The sequence below is a fragment of the Cyclopterus lumpus genome, chromosome 14, assembly GCF_009769545.1.
Source record: "Cyclopterus lumpus isolate fCycLum1 chromosome 14, fCycLum1.pri, whole genome shotgun sequence".
NCBI lineage: Eukaryota > Metazoa > Chordata > Actinopteri > Perciformes > Cyclopteridae > Cyclopterus > Cyclopterus lumpus.
The window spans coordinates 10,946,083-10,957,191 of NC_046979.1; the positions used below are offsets into that span (position 1 = coordinate 10,946,083).

The window sequence follows — 11,109 nt, forward strand, 5'->3', positions numbered from 1 at the left end:
CGTGGGGCGTCGTAATTATATGTCAAACGTTGCAGAGGTCATGATCGTTAGTTCCGCTATATGAAAAACAAATTGTTTAGTTTGGAATCAAAAATCCACATTTTGACACCTTAGTCAGCAGTTAGTGGCTTAAAAAGCCCTCTGAGGCTAATTTGTGATATTGAATTGAAAATTAATGGTATACGTCATTTAGTCATTGATAGCTCAACACGAACAACTTTGGTTGCAGGTTGTGAAGAATCCCGCTGGCTGGTGTTTCTGTAGGCTATTTGGTGACAATGCAGTTATTGTTGATAGGCCTACTACAGATATTAAAAACTAAAACAACTTTTTTGTTAAATGTTGGGTTTACACTCAAGCCAATAAGTACATTAATTAATTAATACATTTTAATTCTTGACAGATTTTTGTCAGAAAGTGTACCATTGGAGGATAAAGCAGCTGTAGTGGACACAGCTGTTCTCTTTTAACTGATCTACACAATATAATGTATTGACCATGAACACAGTAATCCGTACAGTTTAAAACCCCTTTATACATGGTAATCTTGTCTGAAGATAATCCTACTTGGGCCGAATTTGATGCAGCTCATACTCTCAACCCAGCAGCTATATCCCTGCATCGTTCAGCCTAAAGGTGTGTCGTTCTCTGCATCAAAGGGGTAAGGCTGACACCTGCTGACCAGATGTGATCAGTACAACTGTCGACACCAAGGTGGGTTAAGCTATGGCTGTGCCTCAAAGTAAGCAGGATACCTTGATATTACACAAAACATAATTCTGATCACAGCATTTTAGTCATGATAATCTCCACAAATCTCTGAGTACAATGTGCCACCCAAGAACTGTAATGATATTAACAATAAGTATATCAGGGAGTGTTTCTACAGGATAATTAGGTCCTGAGTGAGTCTGAAATAAATGTCTTGTATCTCGCACTATTATTAGTCTCTTATGTGCTCGTCTGTCAGGGTCAGGTTTGGCACATTGAGTGTGTCTTTTTTGCTCTCGTAGCACTACTGCGCCCCCTGAAAGCCCATTGAAAGAACATTGTGTTTTAATTTATTACCAGGCCCCAGCCCAGGGACTTTTACTATGGGATTTGGTGCCTGCTGACTGATTTTTATATTCTTCAGCTGATACATTTCATTCGAGTTATGATTTGCATCTCAACTGAATGTAGACTTTCAGATCCTGTTTGTGCTGTTACATTATGTTACAGTCTAACAAGAGAGACACCATATGCACATTTTGTGTGCATATATAATTATCTCTAGTAAACCAACAAACATGGCAACATCATAGTGTGTATAGGCTATAAGCCTTCACTTGAACAGGACCTAGCATACTTATTTTCTTTCTTTTTACAGCGATGGTTGACATCTGACAACAAGCCTAATCTGCTTCCAGATTTAATCGAAGATTTAGGCAGATTTACGTATTTATCTGCAGTGCTATCCACAGTAAGCAGGTGGGGCATTGAACCTCTTTGTAGATTTACAGTAAAGAACAAACCACTTACATCTTTTTACAGAGCTACCTATCTCTTTCATACTTCTGATTTTGTTTTTTAATGGACCTCTCCATGTCTCATAATCTTACATTTTGAGAACTCAGAGAACTGACATTTGAAGAGCAAAATGATTTAGAAGGATTAATCTAGTTTCTATGAAAACGTTTATCAGTTTAATGTAAGAATTAGTTACAATAAATGGTATGGCCTCTTCATTCATAATTTAGTTAAATAATGTGATCTATATTGATGATTAGGTTATTAAGTAAATGTGCGTAAGAGTAACATCATAAATAAATATAATACATCTGATAATAAAGAATCAAGACATCTGGAGCGTTTTACAATTCACTGATCTTCAATAAACCTTTGATTCATAATTTAGCCATAGACTACAGAAGGTGGCCAATTCGTGGATCAGAGGAATACAGTCCCGAGGGCGTCATGCACGTGCACGGCTGTTTTCGGTGACTGCGCTCCCGTCACCGTGAACGCGCACGACAGCGCGCCGCCGCCTGCCTGCTGTTGTTGGTTGTGTGCAGCCCGCCGTCGGTCAGCAGCGGTAGACATGGCCGTCCTCAGCAAAATACCACACAACTGCTACGAGATCGGTCACACCTGGGACCCGTCGTGTGTGCAGTCCGCTGTGGACGTTGCCAGGAGTGCACTGGAGGTCTCCTTCAAAATATACGCCCCTCTTTACCTGGTAAATGCGGCTGTCTGACTTATTTGAACTGGTAGTTAGCTAACACAGTTAATTATGCGACTCTGGAGCTAAAGTTAGCTCGCTAACCAAGTTAGCCTAACTAACGTTAATTCCGAGATAACGCCGTGAAGATTATAGCTGACACGTCGCTAGTTTTCTATCGGGGACAAAGTCCACATCTCGGTGAAAGGTACTTTCGATACGTTCACGTTGCCCTATAAAACACAGCAGGACACATTCACGAGTGAGCGACTATTTATGTGTCAAGTTAGTCAACTGAAACCAGTTAAAAAACACCAAAAAATGGTCGGACCATTTTTTTTTGGCGGACTGTGAGCATTCCTCGGCGAAACATTATTATTGTAGCTCCAACTGGGTCGTTTAACACGATTGCACAACCGCCTCATGTCTCGTGAAATGGTTTTGGCAGCCAAATGGGAAGACTTCAACTTAACTCCGTGTGACGTCATTGCAGATAGCAGCCATTCTAAGGAGAAGGAAGAAGGATTACTACATTAAAAGGCTTCTCCCAGAGATCTTTTGGTCTACCTCTTTCCTCACTGCCAATGGAGGTCTCTACATTGTTTTCTTTTGCATTCTCAGGTTAGTAACCTTACGCTCGATGCATAGATGCACGCTGTTAATGACACAGCTCAGGTACAATTAAGTTGTAAGAGATGCACGAGTCAGTCAGTGTTGAAATGTTTATTAATTATTATCTCAGGGTTGCTGCTGATGTTTTCAGAGTTGCTTAATATGGAGTTTTCCTGGAAAGAGGAGATAAGATACGACTTTATTGATCTCCAGCGAGGAAAGTTAGGTATTGCAGTTGATCAAAAAACAAAGTTATATATATATATATAAAACAAAGAAATGGCTACACGGACTGTACACATATTTTAAACATTGAGATATTTCCCCAAACATTGCTTCTTTAAAGAAAATATGTGCTGACTGTGCTTAAGTCCAATTTCCAGTAAAATAAATAAATAACACTATATTTTTAACTCCAGGAAATTGTTGGGAGGATTCCACTCCTGGTCGGCTGGGTTTGGCTCGGCACTGCCTGCCTCCTATATCGCCATCCTCCTGGAGCGCAAGAGCAGGTGGAATTCCAGTCTTATTCTCACGAGATGTTTCAACGCTCTGAAAGTCTTTTCATGTTTTGAACTATGACACATTTGCCAAGTATAACACAAGGCAGTTATTTATTGGGACCTACTTAAGTTGATGGATCAAGTATCAAGTGTGGATCAGACGTGCCCTCTGTGAACACATATTAATCTATATGCATCTCCTTTCTTCTCCCCGTCAGGAGAGGGCTGCTGACAATATACATGACAAATCTTGTAAGAGCTACTTTGTTCATTTCGGCATTATTTGTTATACGTAAAGAGATGTAAATGCTTTTTTCACACAATGTATACGTGACAGTGTCCTCTTGTTGTCAGGCCACTGAGACTTTGTTCCGCATGGCGGTGACAAGAGGCGCCATCAAACCCATCAGACATGGCGAGGTAAGATGACAATGAGGTGTGGGTGAGCTGAAAGCTAAATAATAATATAACGCAGAAAAAAAACAAATAAGATTTCAGCTCCTTAGGGTGGCCCTTATGGTGTGTTTTCTGTTTTCTTTCAAATATTGGCAATCACAAATTAGCCAATGCTTATTTTTCACCTCTTGCCTGATGCCTTTTTTCTGTTTTCCATTAGGTGCTCTTGTTCTGCATAACTGCATCGCTCTACATGTACTTCTTCAGGTTAGAGCAGCACAGTGGACAGATTTCTACAGTACAATTTGAAACGTTGGTCAAGGGGTCAGAAATTAAAATATGTTTGAGTGAACATTAGAGTTTGAGTTAAATTCAGTGTTCTATGCTGCAGGAGTAAAGATGGTCTCAAAGGCTTTGCATTCTCTGCATTGAAGTAAGTTGTCCCATCTCCTTGATTTAGATTGACTGATGGTGTTTTGGTAAAGCTTACATAGGTGGTGTGCATTTTCTGTGACAGGTTCATCATTGGGAAAGAAGAGATTCCAACTCACTCTGTCGTGGGAGAACAGATCTGCACAAGGTCCCTCGAGAGGGCAGCTGCCGTAGAGGCCGAGGACTCACAGGCGTCTAGAGAAAGGCCCTGCTCCAGGAGCAAAACTCTGGTGGCCCACATCAGGGAACTGCTGCAATCAATGTAGGAGAAGACACTCCTTTACACAGACACACAGATTTGTACACAGGGACTCGTATTGACTTTCTTTTTCTTTCAGATGCAAAAAGGGTCCAAGGCACAGATGCTGTAAGCATTACCAAGACAACTGCATTTCCTACTGTGTGAAAGTAAGACGCTTTTGTTATGATCGATATTGATAACTCAAATGTCTTTAATGTTAAATTATAATGGTAATGGAAAGTTAAATCTTAAATATTTTTTCTTCTCTTTTCTTTCATTGTCCAGGGTTTTGTCAGGATGTTCAGTGTTGGCTTCCTGATTCAGTGTTGTCTTAAAGTGCCTTCAGCATTCAGGTACATGTTTACGAAACCCTCACGGCTCCTGTCCCTCTTCTACAACAAGGAAAACTTCCAGCTAGGGGCCTTTCTAGGATCTTTCGTCAGTATCTATAAGGTACATGTCATACGCGCTGTCGAAGTATCTCTTGTGTTTTCATGTGAGTATCATCTGGTGAATTTCTCTTTTAAGTATGTTTTTCTTTTACTCAGGGAACAAGCTGCTTGCTGCGTTGGCTGCGCAACATTGATGATGAACTCCATGCACTGATTGCTGGTGAGACGGTATCGTGCAAAGTGTCACAAGTTCTTGTAGAGCATTTCTCCGGATTGTCTCAGCTGATGTCAGGTCATGTGTCAGGTTATTCAACCTTAGGGATGCAAACAACTCCCTCAGGGCAGGCGAGGGTTAACCAATTGTGATTTGCTGACCTTGTACATTTTAAGATTACTTGCTTCTGCTTCAAAGCGATGCGAGCATAATGGGAACTATAAGAGTGGTTGTGTCCTGCCGAGTAGAGGGCTGAGAGTTGTCTTCAGTGTTTGACAGATTTTAACAAAAATAATGAATGATAAAATATATTAAGGATTGCATAGATAGAGGACTTCCTCATTAGGCGGGCAGCAACTTCAACAACTGAATTTAACACAATACATACAATACAACATGGGATTAGGAACATGTATCCCCTTAGAATAGCATTGTGTTCATTACCGTAACCATCAATGTGGCATGTATTGATATTCCTTACAGTGACTGTGTCAATAAATAATTATATAATGATAATAAATAAAATGTAAGGATTACAAAAGTTGGGCTGCACGGTGGCGTAGTGGCTAGCACTGTCGCCTCACAGCAAGAGGGCCGCGGGTTCGATTCCCGGTCGGAGCGGTCCTTCTGTGTGGAGTTTGCATGTTCTCCCCGTGGCAGCGTGGGTTCTCTCCGGGCTCTCCGGCTTCCTCCCACAGTCCAAAGACATGCTGCAGGTTAATTGATCTCTAAATGGCCCATAGGTGTGAATGTGAGAGTGAATGGTTGTATGTCCCTACATGTGCCCTCGATGGACTGGCGGCCTGTCCAGGGTGTCCCCTGCCTTCGCCCTATGTCAGCTGGGATAGGCTCCAGCGCCCCGCGACCCTAATGAGGATAAGCGGTATTGAAAATGGATGGATGGATGGATGGATTACAAAAGTTCTGATCAATCAGGAATAGGCATGTTTTTAAAGATCAACAGCCATTTAAAGACTGTGGTCTAAAATGCACAAGAAGCCTAATTCTACTTTACTCCATGTTAACTGCCGGAGGCAAACTCATTGAATTATGCATTAAGTAAGATCAGTGTATATGATAGAATACGGGCATTAGGGCTTTTACAGGCCTCAATGTTTCCTCACTGTCTGCCGACACAATTGTGGAATTACTATTTATTTAAGCATATAGCTTTTTAATCTGTTTGTCAATTGTCTCTTTCTGTTTTACAAGGCTTCCTGGCTGGTATGTCCATGTTCTTCTACAAAAGCACGTCAATATCCATGTATCTCTTCTCTAAGCTGGTGGAGGTAAATAAACATCTCAGAAACACTTAAAATCAGGAAAATAATCACACCAACATTAATCTCTCATCTCAAGGATAGCAAAACTATATTTACTGAATATCATAAAAAGTAGAATCCCCCTTTAACCCCCCTTTTGATATAATAAACAAAATTCAGTCACAGCAACTGGTGTGTGCAAGTATGTTTAAATGTGGATGCTTTTATTCAAACCAGAGCCTTGTAGAAATGTGAAAGACATGGTAGTAGTTAGCGTATTGCCAGAACAACTATAACAGAAGATAGATTTGCATGTTATTAACGCGCTACTATACGCGTCTGCTTATCTGAAATGTATCTGTATTCACCAGTTCATCATTAACATCACATGTAATAATTTCTGTCTTTAGACCATGTACTTCAAGGGCATTGAGTCAGGACGGTTCCCTTACTTTCCTCATGCTGACACGGTCCTGTATGCCATCTCCACTGCTATCTGTTTCCAAGCTGTAAGTAATGCATATACAAGCATGCATACCTACTCTCATAAATATGCTTCATAGACATAATTATTTTTGCTGAGTAAAGATATAATATGTGACTCGCTACTGTTACACAGGCTGTGATGGAAGTGCAGAACCTCAGGCCAACATACTGGAAGTTCCTGCTGCGTTTAACGAAGGGCAGGTATGAATGTGTGCTGTGGACGCTGTCAAACTGTATTGTTAAGGGACAATTCTACACCTTTTTAATGTGGATTGCCAATCCGTGTTAATGATAAATGGTGTCCATTGAAGCAGTAAATTCCTCAATGCCTACATGTACCAGGATTCATTATGCGCGAGCTACTGACGCCAGCCAAAACATGGTGTAGCTGAGTTGATTCATTCATAGTAACACAAACACAGGCTCTCAAATCTGCCGACACTGACATTCATTGCAGTAGTTTGTGTTTGCGTTGAAGGGCAGCTGACGTTCTGAAGGGTCCCCGCTGACCATATCCTCCAAGCCGCAGCTCCAGTCTCTCTCTGCTCCATTTCTTCGGCCATAAGACACAGAGCACATCGGCAACTAGTGCTGTAACAGACACGCAGTTGACCTCTGATTAATTTTTTTTTTGTGAGAAAATGTAATGATACAGTTGTTTTAACGAGATGTTCTCACAGCAATATGAAATAGAGAGGGAACTATGACCTGTTCAACTTCCAAGCACTTGCTCTAAGCAGCTTGTAATGCGTCATTAAAACTACAAATGCCACAATCTTTTTTTTTTTTTTAACCAATTATTTAAATTGTGTGCTTTTATGCAAATAACCGCTCAGGATGATGATGATAACAAAGTAAATGGATGACATTTAGTATTTTTGATGGATTACACTGACTTTGGGGGTGATTGACAGGATTTTCTGGGATGGTGGTTAGACAAAACATCTGGAGGCTTGTATACCAGCTGCTAAAACGGTCCGTGTCTGTCGATATAGCTCATAGCCATCCGATCCGCGACTCAAAACCACGATACAATTTGAGTTTTGTGATCACTTGCCCAGCTATCAGCAACAACTGCAGGCGGTTTTCATACTTTATAGAATGAGATATGGTTCAAAGTCTGCAATTTCCCATGGAACAATGTCATCAAATTTGGCCTTTTTTAACAGTCAATAGTTCAACCATTTCCACCATGTTACGGTAATCTGCAAGTGAGAGTTGTATTTTTCATAACCGTACAGAGATCATTTTCCGTTTCCGCTCCTAGGTTTGCTCTGATGAACCGACAGATGCTAGACGTGTTTGGGACTCAAGCCTCCCAGGACTTCAAAGGCTTTGCTCCAAAACTGGACCCTCGTTACACCACGATGCTTCCACCGGGAGCCGACATCCAGCTCGGTTGAGTTGGGAGCAGGATGTGGGAGGGCCTTTCAGGGTTACCTCAACAGGAAATGGACAGGTTGTCTGTTATTTCTGAGTAACTTAAAGATTTTTCTGACTGTGTTATTACAGCTCAGAAGAAGGGATGTGCTTTGGAGAATGTTAAGCAGGGTGTCATGAGTTTCAATGGTGGTGCTGCACAAGCACATTTACTGGCTGGGCTTATATGAAAACAGGTAACTGATCAAATAAATATAATGCATAGAGAAGTATTTACTATTAATAACTGATTATTATTATTCATACTTATTATATTGTGTCAGAAATTTCCCATTTGCTTTTGGCACAGTGACATTACCTGTTCTGTAAGATATGGAAGGTAGTAATAAGGTCAAATAACCTTATTGCTATTCTGATGGTTGCTCTCCCAACAGGGTGAAACTCACTAATCTTTTACTGTTAATAAGAGAAAGAATTCGGGCTCATTACTCCTTCATAATTTCTGAATGTGTACTATTTAAATTGGTGTAAGTGATATATGTAATTATTTTATTCTATAGTGGGACAATGGGAGATGTATTTACATTGGGATATATGATGTGAAGGACAGGTGTGAAAGTCACCATTTCTAACAAGTTACTCAAATTGATTGATTGTGTTTTAAAATGCAAGTTTTACCAAACCTCATGATAGTGTTTATTTTTTATTTTTAATAACTACTTGACAATAATGATTACAATCAAGTGAGTCACCTTTATAGATGATGTGGTCAAGGAAGCATTCAGAACCATGGTGAATATGGATATTTCTTTTGTGGAGAAGATGGTGTAGCATGATCAACATGGTTTGGTAATTTGTCAGTTTCTAAGACTAAGTTACTGTTAATTAAGTGATGAAAATACCTATAATTACACCTTGAAGACACAAAGATCAGGTATGTATGTGTGTGTGTATATATATATATATATATAGAGAGAGAGAGAGAGAGCTAAGTAAACATTTGTAAATCACACAGACACACAAGAAACCAGGTTATTGGTGAAGACAGGAAATCTAAATATGTTTACTACACATGCTGCAAATCACTTTCAAGCCTGCATATATATATATATATATATATATTTAAAAAAAAATCAAATTGGAAAAATAACGGTCTCGAAGAAAGGTTGATGGTGCCATTTTTCCAAATTGTGTGCATATGTCTTAATTCACTAGTCTGCTTTTAACTGCAAACAAACTCATTTTCGACATCATTATTTTAGTTTTTTATTCAGTCTTAAATTATTTTGATTGAATGTACAGCTATAAGTAATGGTCTTTCCATTACTCCCACTGTCCTGCTGTCACAGGGATACTTCCCGAGCCCTCAGTTTGGTTCATTATTGTAACCCACTTTGTTTCTTTTCCACCTCTGGTTTACAGTAAAATACACATGTGCTGCCTTTTTAATGCAGACACTGTTTCAATATCATGAGAAAGAGTTTGAGCAGAGAATTGGCTTCTAAGTTTAGAAACATGTTTATTTACCAATGTACATTAGCCAATATTTTGTATATATACTGTATATATGCAAGGGAGACTAAATACCACAAAATATATTTTATACAGTCATTGAATTATTAGTCAACCTAATCAATCCTTTACATTTCGTTTGAGTTTCAAAATTACATCTTTACAGCTGAATATTAAATATTTACTAATTCATTCATTATCTGGTTCATGTGAGCTCATAAAATAGAGAAAGATCATGTTGTCTGTTTGCATTTTAATCAAGATTCCATGATGAACTCATGGCTTAAAATCTACATTGATTGAAACTTAGTTTACTGGGGTGTTTGGGGCCACATTGAAGCATTTCCTGAAGACAATGAAGAATCTATCTGCAAATAAAAAGCAACGCTAAATCCACGTTTTTGTTTTTAATTTTGTTGGTGAGAGATGATATCTACCAACAAAAGATGTTTTGAGTTCTGAATATTTCATGAAAAGTATGCATTACACCTTTTACGAAGTGATACGACTGCTTCTGCAGTTAATTAAATCATGGGAACAGGTACTTCTGTGGTTTATATAAAATTGCTGTGCGCATCGCAAATTCAACTATTGCATTGCACCCCATTCATCATGACTCAATTACAGATGTGAAATAATTATATAATTAAACTGTAAATGTCATCCTTTTGTGCGCATCTCATATGTGGTAGTTTATTTGAACAGATAGTTTTATTTTATTCTTTTCTTTAAACCAACCCAGCTTTAGACACACCTGACCTCCATAACAGAAGCATGATTGTTCAGTGCAAAACTCATGTTTAGACTAAGGTGTTCAAAAGTAGTGCGATGTTAACACAGTCTATGTAAAGAATTATATTTCAAATCTCAGCAAATGTTTTTGACTTATGCAAAAAGAGTGTATATTAAAATATTTTTCAATCCAACTGCAGGAGTTGTTAGTTTTTTTTGTACTGAGTTTGATCTAATGTCATTTTAATGTGAAGGAAATGATTCGATGAAGATCATTACAAGAGAGCAAACCTTTTTCTAGCTTGTGAAATGTCAAAGTCATCACGCCTCACCAGATCATGAAATCTAACTAAATGCTGAAGGTCACCGTGGACACTTTTCTTCAATTTGAGGGGAACCACTGATGTTGTCAGGGATCGTGTTAGAAGATAACTTCATCCAATACTAAAATCAAAACATTTCCAGAGCAGGACAATGTGTTAACTAAGCTTTCATGAGTTCCACAATATCATTCCATGAAGGTTATTCTGTTTGTAGTGGTCATATGTCAACTTTGTACACAAGCTATATATCCATAATTAGTTGCCAGGTTTCCATTACATGTTCTGTGTGAGGTCAAAAGAGGTAACATCCCAACATTTCTATAGACTCCTGACTTTTCCTCTAGTGCCACATTCGTAATTACATGATTTACAGTATGCATAGCAACACAATATGTAAATAGTTTTTTTCTTTTTAAAGTAAAAT

The 11,109-nt window shown here is 39.0% G+C and overlaps 1 protein-coding gene across 1 annotated transcript; it reads left to right on the forward strand.

The window, feature by feature from the left end:
• Positions 1-1,982: 1,982 nt before the first annotated feature.
• tmem135 (transmembrane protein 135) lies at positions 1,983-10,026 on the forward strand. Its single transcript, XM_034549481.1, has 15 exons — positions 1,983-2,218; positions 2,694-2,821; positions 3,232-3,324; positions 3,534-3,567; positions 3,670-3,735; positions 3,932-3,978; positions 4,103-4,144; positions 4,229-4,405; positions 4,482-4,551; positions 4,670-4,837; positions 4,933-4,996; positions 6,203-6,279; positions 6,663-6,761; positions 6,872-6,939; positions 8,006-10,026. Exons 1-15 carry the CDS (start codon positions 2,081-2,083, stop codon positions 8,139-8,141), a joined length of 1,407 nt encoding a protein of 468 aa, XP_034405372.1. The 5' UTR covers positions 1,983-2,080; the 3' UTR covers positions 8,142-10,026.
• The last annotated feature ends 1,083 nt before the right edge of the window (positions 10,027-11,109 follow it).